Source organism: Eucalyptus grandis, chromosome 11 (assembly GCF_016545825.1).
Source record: "Eucalyptus grandis isolate ANBG69807.140 chromosome 11, ASM1654582v1, whole genome shotgun sequence".
NCBI lineage: Eukaryota > Viridiplantae > Streptophyta > Magnoliopsida > Myrtales > Myrtaceae > Eucalyptus > Eucalyptus grandis.
In genome coordinates this window covers 31942871-31960546 of record NC_052622.1, presented here as the reverse complement: position 1 = coordinate 31960546, position 17676 = coordinate 31942871, and the positions used below count along the sequence as shown (strand labels likewise).

Below are 17676 nucleotides of genomic sequence, written 5' to 3'. Positions count from 1 at the left end.
TATTTAAAAAAAAAAATCGATGAGCCTTTTAAACGACGTCATTTTTCGGTCCTCCTTAAGAAAACGATGTCATTTTGCCATCGATGTTGATGGCCTCACAAAAACGACGTCGCACAGCTCATTTGGGATTGAAATTAGGGTTTTTTTTGTTCAATCCTCGCCGACCTAATTTACTCGGCCACCGTCGCTCGGCCTATGTCGTAGTTGCTCAACTAGGTGAGCAAGGAGAGACTGAGGTTGTTTCTTGGGCAAGAAGCGATGGAAAATAGGAGGCGAGGGCGGAGGAGGAGAAGGAAGAAGGGGGGGTCGAAGGTGCAGAGAGAGAGAGAAGACAAAGAGTGAGGGAAACAAGGAGAGCACAGATGGAAATGGTGAATCGGGTTCTACTCATAGAGTGGCTGGTGCTGGTGTTGTTCTTCGGGGAAGAAGATTATTCTGCCATGCCTTCTCTCTCTCTCTTTTGATTTGGGGATTTAGGATTTCGACTTTGGGGAAAACACCAAGCGACGTCGTTTTGTGGTTTACATGCTGATTGTACTCTCCGGCAAGCCACATCAGCGTAAAAAATTAATAAAATACTGCTATGTCGAATTTCCAGCCAACCCAATCGGCGTTAGCACTGAAATGATCGTTTTTCAAAATTTTTGGCACTTAAGTGATCCGACGGAAACTTTTGGTACCAAAGTGAGCGTCGTACATAACTTATGTCACTAATAGTGTACTTCTCCCCGTTTGTGAATGTTATTGTTAGACAGTCCTATAAATGTTAATTCAGTACGCATTCATGTCACAAGAGTTTTTGATTTATTTAGATAAACACGTGGTGGTACGAATGATAAGATCATTGCTACATTTGAAGTTGTTTGCATATTTCCATTTGTAATGAGCTACATCTTTGCAAGGACATAAGAAACTTCCTCAAATGCTGTCTTTTCCCTACCGCGTGCGATAGGATTCATCAATTCCACGACACCACGAACTCCACAAATGAAACTCAAAAAGTACAATTCAAGAACTCGACAGAAGGAGTTGGACCTCACGATAGCATGAACTCGCGTTGCATTCATCAGATTGTGGACCCTCTCAAGTCCACGGACTCCACATGAGAATCACTTCATCCAGCGATAAATACAAAATAAAAAGCTACCTGGCCCCAACCCAACAGCGACCTCATTGCCTGCTCTTGCGAACGCACTCCTATTCATCAATATGATTTTTGTCGAATTCGGCTGTATAGACCATTCGACGGTTCAGATAGACTCGACAAGATTTCACGCTCCGGGTTAACATAAAGGGGTGGGAAAAAAAAGAAAGATGCCATCGTTCTCTCTCCCTGTCTTATTGTCTATGGAAAAGGCTCATTGACTAGGGTTTGACGACAGGGTACTTGCGAGCATTCTTGATGAGTTTGGAGAGAGCAGCTTGGCCGAGGTCGAGCCCACAAACATCGGCCAACCGGACCAGATAGAGCAGCACATCCGACAGCTCTTCCTCCAAGTGTTCCTTGTCGTTGGAGCTCCAGTTGGGGAGCCCTCTCTCCACTTCCCCTTTCCACTGGAATATCTCCGATAGCTCTCCCACCTCCCCCACCTGCATCATCCATTGCCAATCAGTTAGTCACCTGTTTTATCATTAACTCTTGTAGTCTTGATATGGGTTTTGATCTTGTAAGTTTTCTTCTACAGTTACAACCATTGCGTTCTTCCATAAACTAGCGCAGGTAGCGAAAAATTAACAAGTATCTCAAACTCGCCTTATGTAAAAGAAGGAGATAAGCTGGAAACTCGAATCGACAAAGAAAACGCCATCAATTTAAGAGATGTGTTGATGTATGGTGTGTGTGTACCAATGCCAAGAGAAGATTTCTGGGGCTGTGGAATTTATCCCATCCTCTAACTGCAGCAAACTCTGCCAACCTATCTCTCAGCTCTAGGAGGGAGACATCCTTGTTGCTTCTTCTTGAGATCAACTCCTGACCATTTGGACTCTCCATTGCGTTCTCTCTCTCTCTCTCTCTCTCTCTCTTCTCTCTTTACAGGAGACACTACAAATTCACTTGGCCCATGCACATCCCAATTTAAAGACAACAAGGGAGAGAGAGAGTTCTTTTTTTCTTTTTCTTTTTTTGAAATTATGAACCAAACAAAATGCTTTTCTTTGTTTGTTTATGATGACATGAAAGTAATTACAATGAAATTTGTTTAGACATTATAATACTCATGATACTATGCATACACCCCATATAGCTATACATGACAATTTCCTAACGATCAAACCAGATTTATTTTCATACTATCATTAAATTACGTCTTAGATTCAGATTTAAGTCGGGACATTTAGATCAGATAAAATCAATTGTTTGGTCCAAATCCACTGATCAATCAAGTCTGGCTGTGTAATGGATCATGACGAAAACAAGTTCATTCACGGAAGATCACGACCCCAACACGATAACACGGGCACCGTAGGTGAACCCTTTTGGTGAGTGGAGAAGCACTTCTGAGTGTCCTCGTCGAACGACAAAAAAACGAGGAGCACGTGCAAGGGGGCCGCCGGGAAAGAACAGGTTTTTGTCTATCTCTTCTTTTCTTTCCCATGACTTGATGTCACTTACTCCCACCTGCATCCTCCTTGTCCTAAAATGTAGGCAGCAAATTAGCGTTTGGCTAGATATTACCTATGAGATCTCCTTCCTTGTCCGAGTCCTTTTCATGTACAAGACAGCGCACTTGGATCGTGCAAATTCTTACGGCAACAAGCAACAAGCAACAAATGAGAAGAATTGATTAATGATTGCCTCCTCCTTAATCCATGATTACATTAAAAAGATTATCGCTTCGAATTACCGTCAATCATGTCGGAAGGGCACGGCACGGCACGCTTGAGATGAATGTTTTCAAATCCATCATTAATTGGCTTTGCACTTACACTTTTTGATGAGCTTTCGTAACGGTGTTTTTCCTTCTTTCGTGTAATTAGAAGAGAAACTTCATGCGAGTGTCAAACCTCTTGGATTGCAGGAATTCTAAGCTCGTTAGGTGCGGGGTGAGTCCCAAGGATGATTTTAGCGTCAAATCATTAACTAGTTTTGTCTATCGCAGCGTCGGCGGTAGATTAAGTTTTTTCCATGAATTTACATGAAAAATAATCGAAGAGAAAAGGAGAGAAAAGAAAATCAATAGACAAATTATATTGCTTTCTTGTGGAGAAGTGGCGTGGAGGAAAAGAGAGGGACATCATTGGCCATAGCATGCACGGCGGTGTCTGCGCGCCGGAAATTGCGATTCCAATCTGGACGATTCAGCGAAATCTCAATATTCAATTGTTCATCAGTACCCAGAGGGCTCCAAGAATTACTTTGTGTTTTGTCAACGATGGGTTCATGACCCTATCCTTCCAGGTAGGCGCACTTTTATTTATTTTTTAATATTTTTTTAGTAGGTATTTAATTATCTTCTGATGAAATTTGGAATTGATGCTTTGTAAATAGTGTCGGGATGCATAACAAAAGCTCAATTACATTGGTCTAGGAAGATTGTCAAGAGAGAACAAAACTCAAGTATGAGTTCATCATCATATTTAGTTGGATCCTTCACTAATGATTTCTTCAAGAGCTCAATCACGATGGCACTCAACAATCGTGATGATGACTGCAACTTCTTGCTCGAGATATTGCATCAAACGCGGAATTATATTCGGGGCCCACCAACCAACCATTGGTTCTAAGGAAAAGTATCAAAAAGTCATAAACATATTGCATTATGATCAATTTAGTTATGAACCATTCAATTTGACTAATTTAATCTTAAACATTTTTATATTAGTACCAATTCAAATTTAGACTGGAAATCACTAACGTGTATGCCGTCATTCCACGTAGGGACGCGTTGATGTAGATATTTTTAAATATATATTTTAATTTTTTGCTATTTTAAAAAAATTCCCTTTTTCAATTTTCAATGGTCATCGAGTTGGGGCAACCCTCCCTGCAACCATGCCAATACCAACCATAGGACAAAGGAAAAAAAAAACAGAAAAATTATTTAAAAATGTTTACATTAGCGTCAGTCGTCCTACATGACGCAATGACATCCACATCAATAACTTCCAAAGATAAATTGGCCTAATGGACTAAATTGTATTAACGTGAAAAATGTTTATAACTAAATTTGTCTAATTAAAATGTTTAGCATTGAAGTGTTATTAATGCAATAGGTTTAGTAATATTCCCTTGATTCTAATGCCACTCGTATGATGCAAATGAAAACCTCATATCTACCATATGAGGGATCACCAAAACGGTAGCTCTAATCTCACCCATCAACGTACCTTGTTAAATCTCTCTTCAATAAAAGTTTAAGTTAATAAGTTATTCGGGCCAACTGTGCTATATTAATTACTCCAAATTGCACCGAATTTCTGACGTGGGTTTTTTGTTAAAGCAACCAACATGTGCATTTCGACTAATGAAAACTTTTTCTGTGAAATATGTTCAATAAGTTTCGGGATATTCCTTAATAAAATTCTCCTTTCTTCTCTTCTTTTCGTTTTTTTTTTGGGGGGCTGAACCACATGCTTTCGGCAAACAACGTGCTTGGTATGAGGTTTCGGAGTTTCGACAAGCAATATTCGATTCGTCATCAATCGGCTGGCTACAAAAGAGGAAAAGCAGTAGTCAGCAGGAGGGATACATAGTCCAAAATTCGGCTGACTCGTCCCCGCTGCGATGAAAGCAACCGAACATTGCTGCATCATGTTGCCATGAGGAAAAAACACGCATTCTTCGGGTGTGCACGTGAATTATCGAATGCTTTAGTTTGATGGTCGGAGGAAAACGTCGCACGAATTCCGAATTGTGCGTACAAAATCTCACGTAGGGAAGCTAACCCTCACACAGAACACGACACATGCTGCGAAGATTTGAATTAACATAAAATCTGAATAGTATCTTGCTGTACAGATTTCTGAGAAGTTAGGATCAACATGGGAAAGATAAGATTCCATCTACGGAAGATATAACATTGGGATGAGATTTGTCAAAATTGGGTTGAGAATGAGATGGATACATTTGATTAGCAAATTTCGCAATTTTACATGCTCATTATGTATAGACTTCACAAGACACCATGATTTTTTTTTTTTTTGTATGTCCTATTTTAACTTTCATCCCACTCTTGGAGACTTTTATTGTGCCTCTTTGCAAACCTTGGGATCGAAAGCGTCTACGGTTATAGCCATTTTGAGAAAATGAAGAATTGAACTCATCACCTCCTTTCCTATGTGGGAATGATGGCCACTAAAGTAACCCCAATGATTAGACACGACGACTTAGCAGGTAATAACATTGAATTTAACACGACAACCACATCATTTGAGGCATGAGAAATAGAACGTGCTATGTTATATTCCATCAAATAATTTTTCTTCAAGAGAAGAATGTTAACTCAAGTAGTATCATCAACAAACGGAGTTCTAAAACAAAACCTCGTGCTATCAACAAGCATTAATAACATAATCGAGATTTTAGGGAGAACGTGAGAAATTTATGTGATTCAGCCGAGGGCTTTATTTTCATGAGCAAATGACGAGCAAAGATTTACGTCTTATAACTCGGGACAAACTTGTCTTCAAGTGTGAGCTTTCCAGCAAATTATTTTCCTTGTTTTCCTCTTCTTTCTTTTTTTCTGAAAGTGAAGAGCAGATAGTTTTCGAATAAGCATTAAAAAAAAAAAAATATCATGCGAACCGAGTTAATGCAAGTGAAGTATAATGTCATGAAGTCTAAGCACATATTACACGGTTTAAGTTCATCAAATATGAATCAAGCTCTGAACACGTGCCTATACAAACAAAAATTGGTTACACAGTTTGAGTTCATCAAATATGAATCAAGCTCTGAATACATACCTATACAAACAAAAATTGGTTAATATGTAAACATTGCTTTAAAGTAAGTTATTTTAAGTATGTGCCCAGATCTAGTCGAGCACCACCATTAGTGGGGTTTAGCTACCAGTAGCGGACCTCCCCCTATCCGAGGGAGGGCCTTGCAACCCCTCCAGCCATCCCCCACCCTTGCTAGCTGTTGCTGGTGTGGCAATGGTGGGGCAGTAGCAACAAGGACAAATGTGGCCATCTGGTTCTCAAACCTTTTCTTATTTTCAAATTTAATTTAAATAAAATTTGTATTAAAAATGAGATTTGGATCAAGACAACATCATTTTAGCCACGTTATTGCCACATAGGAGAGATAAAATATTTTTAAAAAATCATGTCAACATTTTCCATCAGCTAGATTGGACGGAGTTAACAAAAACTTGATTGCACCAATTTGACAAGTTTTATGATTTGTTGATTGTACTTTTTATGAGTTTTAGAAGTTAATTACACTTTTAGGACAACTTACAAAACGATGTGTGATAATGGTGTAATAAAATATTTTATCACATTTTATTCACTATCATTTTGCTTCCTCAATCTTTACAATTCTCACGTGCATCTCATAGTTATTTTGAATAACTTAAAAGGACTCTCTCTCTCTCTCTCTTGATAATGAGCCGATACTCATATGGAGAGACAGATTACGACTTTTCGTGACAAGGGTTTCTTTTTTCTTTTTTTCTCTAAGAGAAGATAAAACATTAATCTTAACTGATAGCATGGCTAATTTGGAGTTTAATTCGAAAACTCAACGAGGAATTTCAAGCCGACCGAGGAGATGGGCTTTAATATTGAGGCCCAATAAAACACTCAGTTGATCGAGTCTGGCTCTGGTCCAAAAGAGAAATGCAAAGGAAGGAAGCAAATATGTGCTTCCACCATATTTGCTTTTGCTAACATTAGGTGTCTTCTATCTTTCAAACTATATGACTACTTATATCGGGTTATGCCCATACCGTCTTAGCAGAGTCGTACACTTGCCGCAAGCTAAGAAAATAATATATGCTGGGATTTAAACCTTTGATGACGCCTTTTAAGGTTTAGAATGATATTGAGTTTTAACTCTTCACACCTTTTAGAGAAAACCTTTCTTGGTCTTATTCTTTGAGGATGATAAAATGATCCTGTGTTGCAATGACTTTTTCATCATTGAAGAAAGAAATGTGGGCCTTCGATTCAATTTTGGGTTTTATTTTTGGTCCTTTTTTACACCAGTGCTATTAAAACTATCATAAAAGTCTCACACCTACTATAGAATAATTGGTTAATCGAATGAAATTTTATATCCAATTCACCAACCTAAAATTATTTAAACGTAAAATTTTAGAGTCACCCAAAAGATTTTCTTTTCTAATTTTTGTGTAAAAGATGAAAAGTGTTGGAAGTTTTAGGTGTGTTGTAGCTGTCTTTACTGTCTTAAATTGTACGTAAAGCCTAAAACCTCTCACAACACTTGGACCCAATTTTGCAATTAATGGGCATAACGGACCCTTTACCTACTCGGGAGACAAAGTCCAAGCTTTGTGACACGCTGGGGCAAAGAAAAAGAACAAGTATGTCCATTAAATATCAAGCGTGCCTCTCAAGATTACTTAAGCTAATGATTATGTGAGCAAAGTGAGGTAACATTTGAATGATGCATATGTGCTCTATTTTTTACCATGGAGTCTCGATTCGTTTCGAATGCATTATATGTTGACATGTGCTGTTGGCCTTATTGAAATATGCAGTTATATTTACGAGTAGTAAAGAAATATGTGTCGAGATCTTATACAAGCGACATGAATTGAAATATATTTGAATTGGCAATGCTTTCTCGACCCATCAGGAATTTTTTATCCAAATAATAATTTGAACTCTTGCATGCATTTTGGGTCATCATATGAGCATTAATCAAATGGAAATTAGTGGGGCTCTCATTTTTATTTGATAATGGCAAGTGGTTGAAATGTCATTTGGTGGCGCATTAAAGGGAGACAGAGATTTTTCAAAGGTGGGGTTTTGGCCTGAGAGCTTCTTTCTTCTTCTTTTTCTTCTTAGGTCCTGTCACAGGGAGTGAAGACAGAGGAAATGGAGAAAGCCATGACAAAGGTTGGGACCTTTTGGATAGCCAAGAAAGCCAAGCGAGAGTTCTCCAACATCGCCGACGACCTTTCAGTACGGTCACATACGCAATTATTCGAAAAATTTCCCCTTTCAATGGCATCTGCATCGGTCTGATTTCATGAATTTTGTTGTCCTATGAACCGGTAATGTCAATGTCTGCAATGGTTTCTAAGCAGATGGAAGTTGTGTGCGTCTTGGTAATGACTTAGCAACAAGCTTCCTTGTTCATTAAGGTTGTTCGATGGTCCTTTTTGTTATTTGTGGTATCATTGCATAATAGGGTCGTCGATGCGCATGAATTGCAAACTAATGCAGCTCCCTTAAGTCATTATAGATCCGACGTTTTATGTTACCTCCTGCGTACTGCTGGTCTCATGTTGAGGTGCCTTTAGGATCTCTCCCGGTCCGCATATGCTTTGTCTTGTGTCTTGCCTCTCCCTGCAGATGGCTAGCTTTGGCTGTCGAGCACTCGTCTGATTTCTCAGTGTCTACTCGAGAATACTCTTCTTGTATCAGTCGCAAAGAGGGCGGTCCAAAGAGTAACTGGACAATCATAAGCGAAAAATGTTGATACATTTCTAGGCATAGACAGATGGTTATTCGATCCCGAGAAACACGCTTCTTGCATTGCCCGGCATATTCATCTCCTGACACTCTTTCTCATGAATGCGCGCGTGTTTGCAGTCTATATCGGGCACGGTCGAGGAGAAGGCGAAGTGGGTCATCAACAAGCTGAAAGGTACTGAACTGTTTTCGCTTTGGCTATTACAATAGAACAGTGACGACAACTGGGTCAGGTCGAGTGCATCATGCTGCTGTAATTTTATTGCATCTGCGGCATTGATGAGTCTTGAATTCCACCCAGATCAATTTTGGTTGCAACTCTTAGTCCTTGACAGATATCATACGACCGTTTCTTGAATCCAACAAGAGAGTTTCAAGAAGCCCTGCATCTGCCGTTCCCTTTGCTGATGCCTTTGCTTGTTCCTCGATCAGGCAAGCCGCCGAAACTGCTGCCCGATCTCCTCCGGGAGCACAACCTCCCGCAGGCCTCTTCCCTCGGAACGTCACGTGCTACGAGCTCGATGCGTCCAGTTCGAAGCTCGTCGTCTACTTGCCCTCCGCCTGCGAAGCCAGCTTCAAGGACGGGTCCGTGGTGAGGTACGCGAACCGTGTCAAAGGGACGCTCTCCAGGGGGAAGCTCGCCGGGATTGAAGGCATGAAGACCAAGGTCCTGGTGTGGGTGAAGGTCACCAGCGTGGCCGTCGAGAGCCACAAGTCCGACAAGATCTGGCTCACGGCCGGCGTCAAGAAGCCGAGGCCTAGGGGGACGCGTACGAAATGGCCCGCGACGCCATTCGTGTCGATGAGTTTTGAAATTTTCCTAGTCGAATTGCACCATAAAATGGCGAGCATAATAGATCTATTATCAATTTTGGTGAATTCATCTTTGTTGTACAAATTACAGAATTTGTCATTTAAGACGTACGAATTGAAAATTGAGAAAATGATACAAATGAATTTTAAACTTTAATTCAAAGTGCAATGTGATTTTTGATTTTTAATTTGTTTAATACAATTTTTAAAATTTTAATTTATTCATTGTAGTTCCTGAATTTTAACCTAATATTCAATATGATCCTTGCATTTTTAATATGTCCAATTTAGTCTGGTTTGATACATCTTCAATTTAGTTTATGAACTTTTTACATATTTAATTTAATCACTAGTTATGACTAGAGATATAAATATGTTACTAAAAGTCCATGGATCATATTAAATAAATTAAAAATTCAGTAATTATATTACATATTAAATCAAAATTAAAGAACGACTTTAAAATTAGTGGATATTTGGCCCGTGTGGACCTTGGAGTCATACCATTCTCTAGGTGAGATATGCTTATCAAGTTCTGTAGTCGAATTCGATTCTCGATAAGCACGAGACCAAATCGTAGCGTCCCGAAGACGCCAAGCGCCCGCTTATATCCATCCTCATCCGATCACGACTTTCGGGACCCGATCCGACGGCCAAGGACCGATGGGGCCCCACTAATTCCGCCCGGGACGAAACCCTAGCGCCCCGATCAGCCTCGAGAGCCGTACGATTTCGACGCATACATATAAATGCCCCTCTCCCGTCGACTCCCCTCTCTCTCTCTCTCTCTCTCTCTCGCCATCCTCTCGGGGCTCCGCGAACCACGCGCCGGCACCGCCCTAGACGCGCCCGAGAGCGACCCGACCCGCCGCCGCCGCCGCCGCCATGTCGGACGAGGAGCACCACTTCGAGGCCAAGGGCGACGCCGGAGCCTCCAAGACGTTTCCCCAGCAGGCCGGCACGATCCGCAAGAGCGGGTACATCGTCATCAAGGGGCGCCCCTGCAAGGTAATCATCGCGCCGCGATGCGGATCTGTGGTCCCGCGAGATCGGGAGATTTTTCCGCTTCGTGCGAGTTGTGACTTCCGATAGGTTGTTCAAATGCGTGGCTGGTGATTCCGATCGAGATCTGTTGGGTTTCTTTATCCTCGCTAGTTGACTGTCGTTTGATTTCTGCGCTGGTTCTTGAGATGCGACGGTGCTTTCTCTTGAAGCGGTGGGCCAGTTTTTTAAAAATAAATTATGGTGGCCTGAAATTGACGCCGGGTCAATGAATATGCGTATGCGTTGTGCCTGAAATTCGAGGAAAATGGATCTGTCCGTACTGGTTGGGTGCTGTTGGTCGATCTTAGCCGTGAGTCGCTTACTGGTGCGAGCTTCTGTTCGGGATTCGTGCTAATCGGCGTCTCAATTTGTTTGATATTCGCGCGATCGCACTGACGGTGTTGTGTCCTCTGTGTTCGGGACTCTTGTTGTTGGTAACTCTGCTGTCCCTCTTGTGTTCCTTTTCTCTTTGATCTACTGTATGATTTCGGAAGAAATTCTTTCATCTCCAGTCTGATTGTTGCTCATCTGATGGTGCTCATTTCAGTGAATGGGTAATATTCAATTAGAACCATGTTGCTGGGGTGTTAAATTATGGAGAATGTTCGTTGTTTTTGTGACTAGTTCTCTCTTCTTGTGTCGACATTTCGTCTGTTGCTAGTGGATTTTGTCAATGTTTAGTGATAATATATAGTTGATATGAGCACGAAACAATGCTCTTTGAGATCTCTTGGGAGTACTTTTCCGCTACGTTCTTACACTTTGATTTACGGTAGATTTTCGGCTGCATGTATTGGTTTCTGGGGTGAAACTAATTTCTTCCCTTGAAGGTCGTTGAAGTCTCCACTTCTAAGACTGGGAAGCACGGTCACGCCAAGTGCCACTTTGTTGCAATTGATATTTTCAATGGAAAAAGCTCGAAGATATTGTCCCTCATCCCACAACTGCGATGTATGTTTCTAAACATTCCCTCTATCGGGTAACTTGGTTGTTTTGCTACTTTTCTTTAGAGGGGGCTCATGGCTTTTTGCATCTTGCAGGTTCCCCATGTCAATCGTACTGACTACCAGCTTATTGACATCTCTGAGGATGGATTTGTATGAGCTACCTTGGTTTCCCCCTACCTTTATTATTTTGTTTTGCTTTGATTTTGCAAGAGGCGTTGACTAGATTACTTTCTTCAGGTGAGTCTGCTAACTGAAAATGGGAACACCAAGGATGACCTGAGGCTCCCAACTGATGATAATTTGCTGTCTCAGGTTAGTTATTTGGCAGACTGCCCAATCTAAGTTTCTTCATTAGTTTTAGCTAGATAGGGAGTGAGTGGTGCAAACACTGTGTTAAATGCAAAATGATATATTCTCCTACTGATCTGTGTTATCTTAGCAATGGAAATTATCATCTACATCTTTGTTTGCTTGTTCCTTTGCAACGGAAAGTCTGTGCTGATCTCAGGTCATTCTACTGGTGATTGCAGATTAAGGATGGTTTTGCTGATGGAAAGGATCTGGTGGTGTCTGTGATGTCTTCCATGGGAGAAGAACAGATCTGTGCTCTTAAGGACATTGGCCCAAAGTAATAACAGCATGGTGCTCTTCGTACTTTAATTTATCGATTCTCTAGCGAATTTTGCCAAAGATGTTATAGATTCCATGTTAAGGTGCTATATTCTTTTGGGTTCTGGTTGTGGAAGTGTATTTGAGGTGAGACCTGTACTAGATTTGAGATACTTTGCTTTGGAATGCATGGTGTCGGGTTACTATTCAGCTGATGACCATCTGTAACAAGATGGGCGAATCTGCCAAAGAGTTGAATCGAACTTTTTTGTTAATTGTTGCGCTTCATCTATTTTTTTGGTTCTTTTCGACCGCTTTACTCATTTAGAGCTAGAGATTGTTATTTCCCAAGGTTCTTTAAAGTGCGCTGCCTATGTAGCTGGGTTAAGCTTTACTGTTCTTTCTGGGCGCTACCCAAAAAGCATTTAGATACTAAGAATTACTTGTCATGCGTACGAAGGCAACGTATTTCATCCTCTGTATTCTTACCAAAGTACATTGGCAATTGAATGTCTTTCTAGTTCTATAATCTACACTGCAGAAAGCCGGAGGCCTGAATTAGTGGATCCATATGGGCCCAATTCTGGCTTTTTCTCTAGTCAAGAAACTGTTTAAAAAGATAACGAAATTATAAATCATCGATTAGCCAATGTATGGGGTGCGACCTGATAATAATGAGAGGAAAAAGTTTGCCTGTGGGGACTATGGGACTGATTTCTTTCACGATGTTATCATATTCCAGGTTAAACCTTTCTTATCAATTATTCGCTGAAAAGAAAAGTTGCCCTTTTATTGCCTGCTTTGTGCTTATATGCAACCTCAGGAAATTCTGTTGGTCACGATCAAACTCGACACCTCAGTCACAACTACAAGGAGGTAGAGACGGAGAATATTCTAACGGTAGGTATGCATGTGTTTCTTAATTATATGATACAATTAAGTGAACAATGTTTCTCATCCAGCACAAAAATCGATTTTCCCGTGGCCATTGCGTGTCTTTCTTGTTTATATCGTGTTGTTCGTTTTTGGCTGGAATGATCTACTTGAGCTGTCGCTAAATGCCGGTTTTGAACAGTGGCCGGTTTTCATGTCGCGCTCTATCATCATTTACAAGGAAATTCACTGATCTTGCTCTGCATGTCTTTTAACGAGTAACATTCCATAAGCATTTCGCCCACTGTATATGCTTAACTGCGATTTTCTTTTCCACGGAAACACATTTAGGTTTAGAAATGATGGTTTACTCTGGAAAACAGATTAGTATCTTAGAGCTTCTCTGAAATACAACTGGAGGGTTAAAATCTACATTGGAGAATTTGTTTCAGATTGCAAACTTAGAAAGTTTGGCTTTGATTGGATTCCATTTTTCGTTTGAAACGTATGTGAAGATACATCTGATTTGATCTGATTCTCATTTGAAACGTCTATGCGGATATATTTGATTTGACTTCATTTGATTCTCCTTCAAAACTTCTGTGTGGATTTACTTTACTTGGTTTGAGGATTTCTCATAATCCTATGGATATGATCCTTGAAAATTGCTTGATTTTTAGGGTGGTTTTTTTTTTTTTTTTTTTCTCCGGAGCAAGATTGGTGGTTGAGTGGAGCTTGCATAACAACTACTCCCATAACTATGGTTCTTAATATAGCCAGTAGCCACGCCTTTCAGGTTTGTTGTCTTGTCAATAGCACGGAGCAAGTCTCAACCCAAAAGATTGAAAAATTCTCTGTGCATTTATGATTTTGGTCAATTGTTAATCAAAGTGCTCCTTGATGTTCACTCAATTACAAACCCAGCAAGAGCAAAAACTCAAGACACATTCCTGAGAAGTAGCAAGCCTATTTCTCCAAGGTAATAGCCATGTCGACGTAGGTGAAATAAACGCGAGATGTTGTAAAAAGAGTCTCCTGCTTTTTGCTGGCTCCTCCACTTGTGGATCTCTCTTTGTTTAACCTCTAAGCTTCCCATACAAGGCACGAGTTGATCTTTTTATGTTTTGATGATCCTGACTGTTTGCCTGAGTTCTCTATTCTAGCAACGAAAAAAGCAAGTCTCCGAAGCCCTATTTTTTATTCTTCTGCTTTACGTATATCGCATGTCGGCGGAAATGTACAAGCAAGAAGGACAATCCCTCTCCGGCCCCTCAAAACTCCAACTTCAGTATCTGTCCTGACTCTGAACTTCAGGTTCTCGGGAGTTCTAATGTTGTCGTCGTAATCACCGAATTCAATCCGGAAGTAGCGTTGATCTTCGCTGCCACGGATGATGGAACTGTTCTTACAGCTTTTGAAGAAAATGCAGGTGAGGATTGTGTCGAGAACGATGAGTATTGAATACAAATAGGCGATGAGCCACCTTCCATGGCCACTGGAAATACTGGCCCGTTCTTCATGCTGTAAGCCCTCATGACCCGGAATTGAAACAATGCTTCTGTGCCGGCCAGGGCCAAATTCACGGGCACCGCCAGGGAAAAAGAGCAGTTGAAGTTGATCCCCTGATCAAGGCGCATGCCTTTAGAATCGTAAACGAATCCGCCAGTTCTCTCCATACCTGATAAGACTAGTGCCAAGTTGCATATCACCAGAGCATGCGCTAAGATGATGGAGTAGACAACTGCGCCGGTTGCCGAGAGCAGGAGGTCGTAATTCGAGGAACCGGGCTGAGGTCCCCCAAGGCAGTTGAATGCGAAGAAGAGGAGGAAGAAGGCGGTTGAGTTGGCGGAGAGGATCACAAGCAAGTTGCAGATGTAAGTGGCGAGGAGTGGCCTATAAATCGATAGGAATGAGGAGAGCGAGGACGGGACGGATGGCTTCGTCCCGGCGAGGGACAGAATCACGGAGGACTTGGCGATGAGGAGGAAGGAGAGGGCGAAGGGGGCGAGGACCGAAGAGGACAGCGTTTGGGAGAGCTTGAAGTTGAGCAGGGCGAAGAATTCAGACGAAGGCGGGAACCCGGCCGCGTCGAAGAGGTCTCTGTAGGCGGGAGTGTATCGCCAGGACGAGAGATGACGAGGCGGGAACGAGGGCTTGTGAGAGGAGGATGGAGACCGAGAAGGGCAGCACGAGCAGCGCGGACGTCGAGGTGAAGTAGTGGTAGTTTTGAAGGAAAGTGTGGATCGATCTTCTCAGGATCTTCCTTGTGGAGGCCATTGGCGTTCTTCCTGGTGCCTCTTCCAGGGAGGAGAGTTAGGACGAAGGCACGAAATGGGTGGGCGTTGTGCGTTTCAATTCGTGAAAGAGAGAGAGAGAGAGAGAGAGAGAGAGAGAGAGAGAGCCCTGCAAGGCTCTTGATGCTTCCCCCTCTTTTCAAGTAAATCTTTGCCTCTCTCTCTCTGATGTGGTTCTCTGTGTGGTTGTGTAGTATGTGTTAATGGTGGGTGATCAGGAAGGTTGGTGCATTGGAGGAATAGATAGGCCAACAACTGAAAACTAACGAAATCCGCAAGAGTTAAAAGAAGTTGGGGGTGTGTGTGGTGGTGGTGGCGAGGAATTGTGATTAACAAGGTGACTTCCTTGGACTCATTAAGGTTTCTGTCTTTGGGATCTACTCTCCAAAATCCATTTTATAAGTTGCCCCAAAAAAAAAAAGAAAAAAAAATCTGATATGGGGTTGGCATTGAGATTGAGCTTTTTTTCTTCCATTGGGTCGGGTCCTGGGTATACCCAACTCTTGAGCTGGAGGTGGTGTCAAATGAACATGGCTTTCCCTTTCGAAGTACTTTTCTAGAGGTCATTTCTTGTGGGCATTTCTTCTTTTTTTTCTCTCCAAGGTCAAGCCCTTTCATCTTCTCTTTACAACGTTGCTTGTACACACCATTCTCGTGTTTAGCAGACAGCAAGACACGAGGGAAGCCTGAATTTTCATTTCATCCTCATTTTTAATTGAACCATCTTGTCATTTCTCATTTTTAATTGGACCATCTTGTCATTCTTATCATGAAAACAAGCGCTTAAGAGCAGGAAGGCAACGTTTATACACGGTAACGCAAATTAGATTAGGAAAGTTTAGATGAGTATCATTTAAAAGTGGGACCTGGCAATAAGCAATAATATTTGGTTTATGGAGAAATTTGTAATTCAAAAGAAAACGGAATGGCCTTCCTTTTAAGGTGATGGTGATTTGATGGGCACGCTAATGCAAAAGTGGGTGGAGGGTCCATGGCTCAAAACTATTTTTGCAGAGCTCCTTGTGGGCAGTGATGGATCCTTAGCCTTCAAGAATAATAAAAGATAAAAAAGGGAATAGGAATGGATGGATACGTGAATAAGAATAGCGTAGATTGTAGACGCATCTGATGTCGGTTTGCTTCTTCTTCAATCAAGCATTGTGATGATACAGCAAAATAGGGAAAAAAACAATAATAGTTATTATAATAATAACAGTAATAGAAAATGAAGAAAAGTGGGGAGAACTGCTTGGTTTGTAACGATGCTTTTGGTAGGAAAAATAGATGGGTTAACAAGAAGGAATACAAGAATTGTTGACCCAACTGGTATTTTATGACGTGGCGTTTCCAGTTTGCAAAACGATGATGTCTTTTTTCTATTATTGTTATTTCCTTTGATTTTTTGTGGGTAGGAAGGAATAGAATGGATAGCCACGTTTGCTTCCAATGGTGGTCAATTGGTATTCTTTCACAGGTTAACTAACCCATCAATGCATCTAGATTTGGTGACCTTCTAACTTCAAAAGGTCGAACCTAAAACACACACACACACACAAAGAAGAAGAAGAAGAAGAAATTGAGCAAGTTGTATTTCTGTCTGGGCTTGAGTAGTGACGCCAGGTAACAAAAAAAAAATTTAAATGGTTACGTTGTTATGTTTTGATTATTATTTTGAATCTATGTTTTCTTCACTTTTAGATAATTCAAGTTCAGTTCACGGTGAAACAACAAAATTTTATATCTTTAAAAGTTAGGGCAGTCTGAGATTAAATTCGACTAAAACAAAATTCAAGTCTAGCATACTCCTTGTTTTCAAAATAGAAATTTCAATTCAAGATAAGAAATCCTTCCTGTTAATTGGAGTGAAAAGGTCAAGGTACACCATTTACTAAGACAAAAGCTTTGCTGTGACGGCCAAATCAGGAAAGAAAAAAGCAAAGACATTCCAAGGAAGCAACATACAAACCGCAACATATTGTGTAAATTACTACTTTGTGCATTTGTGGACAAATGTATTTCAAGATTTTAAATTAATTTTTTAAAGAAAATCATCGTGGGATAAATTAGGTACAGAATTTTATGAAAACATGTGTGAGATAAACATAATTACTATTTTATGCATCTGTTGTGAATGTGGATATTTATAAGATAAGTGAAGACATCTGAAAAATAAAAAGAGAAGAAGATCAAAATATAAGGTTTCGTTTTATTTCATTGGAGAATAAAATGATTTGAAAAATAATTTTCAAAAAATAATCACTTGTATTGCTTAAAATAATTAGTTAATGGAAAATATTTTTAATATCACAACAATATATATCTAAACATTTCTGTGAAAGGTGAAAAAATTTCATTTATTCATTTTTGTAAATAATATATAGTAATTATTTATAGGAAAATATTTTTCAAATTATTCATTTTTAAGAAACAAACAGACCCTAAGTGTTTATATGACTTGATTAGTTTTTCGACTTTGAACCATTAAA

At 40.5% G+C, this 17676-nt stretch overlaps 2 protein-coding genes and 2 non-coding genes across 4 annotated transcripts; 2 read left to right on the top strand and 2 right to left on the bottom strand.

The window, feature by feature from the left end:
• Positions 1-914: 914 nt before the first annotated feature.
• Positions 915-6542, bottom strand: LOC120289409 (dCTP pyrophosphatase 1-like). The gene is made up of 3 exons (XM_039304254.1): positions 6531-6542; positions 1847-2026; positions 915-1590 (listed from the first exon to the last, which is right to left on the bottom strand). Exons 2-3 carry the CDS (start codon positions 1991-1993, stop codon positions 1366-1368), a joined length of 372 nt encoding a protein of 123 aa, XP_039160188.1. The 5' UTR covers positions 1994-2026; positions 6531-6542; the 3' UTR covers positions 915-1365.
• A 1371-nt stretch (positions 6543-7913) lies between these two features.
• LOC104425990 lies at positions 7914-9586 on the top strand. The gene is made up of 3 exons (XR_005547499.1): positions 7914-8097; positions 8731-8785; positions 9043-9586. It is a non-coding gene; the product is annotated as a hypothetical protein (transcript).
• Positions 9587-10193: 607 nt separating this feature from the next.
• On the top strand, positions 10194-12298 carry LOC104425989. The gene is made up of 5 exons (XR_005547283.1): positions 10194-10431; positions 11298-11418; positions 11508-11564; positions 11652-11726; positions 11945-12298. It is a non-coding gene; the product is annotated as a eukaryotic translation initiation factor 5A-2 (transcript).
• Positions 12299-14206: 1908 nt separating this feature from the next.
• Positions 14207-15173, bottom strand: LOC104427718. The gene is made up of 2 exons (XM_039305272.1): positions 15100-15173; positions 14207-14996 (listed from the first exon to the last, which is right to left on the bottom strand). The coding sequence occupies exons 1-2, from the start codon at positions 15171-15173 to the stop codon at positions 14207-14209; spliced, it is 864 nt and encodes a 287-aa protein (XP_039161206.1).
• Between the last annotated feature and the right edge of the window lie 2503 nt (positions 15174-17676).

Excerpts from the sequence above, each read along its gene's own strand:
- LOC120289409 (XM_039304254.1), bottom strand. The coding sequence starts at position 1,993 with ATGGAGAGTCCAAATGGTCAGGAGTTGATCTCAAGAAGAAGCAACAAG. Across the intron at positions 1,591-1,846 it reads GAAATCTTCTCTTGGCATTG|GTGGGGGAGGTGGGAGAGCT; the intron begins GTACACACACAC and ends TGGATGATGCAG.
- LOC104427718 (XM_039305272.1), bottom strand. The coding sequence starts at position 15,173 with ATGGCCTCCACAAGGAAGATCCTGAGAAGATCGATCCACACTTTCCTT. Across the intron at positions 14,997-15,099 it reads TACCACTACTTCACCTCGAC|AGACCTCTTCGACGCGGCCG; the intron begins GTCCGCGCTGCT and ends TCCCGCCTACAG.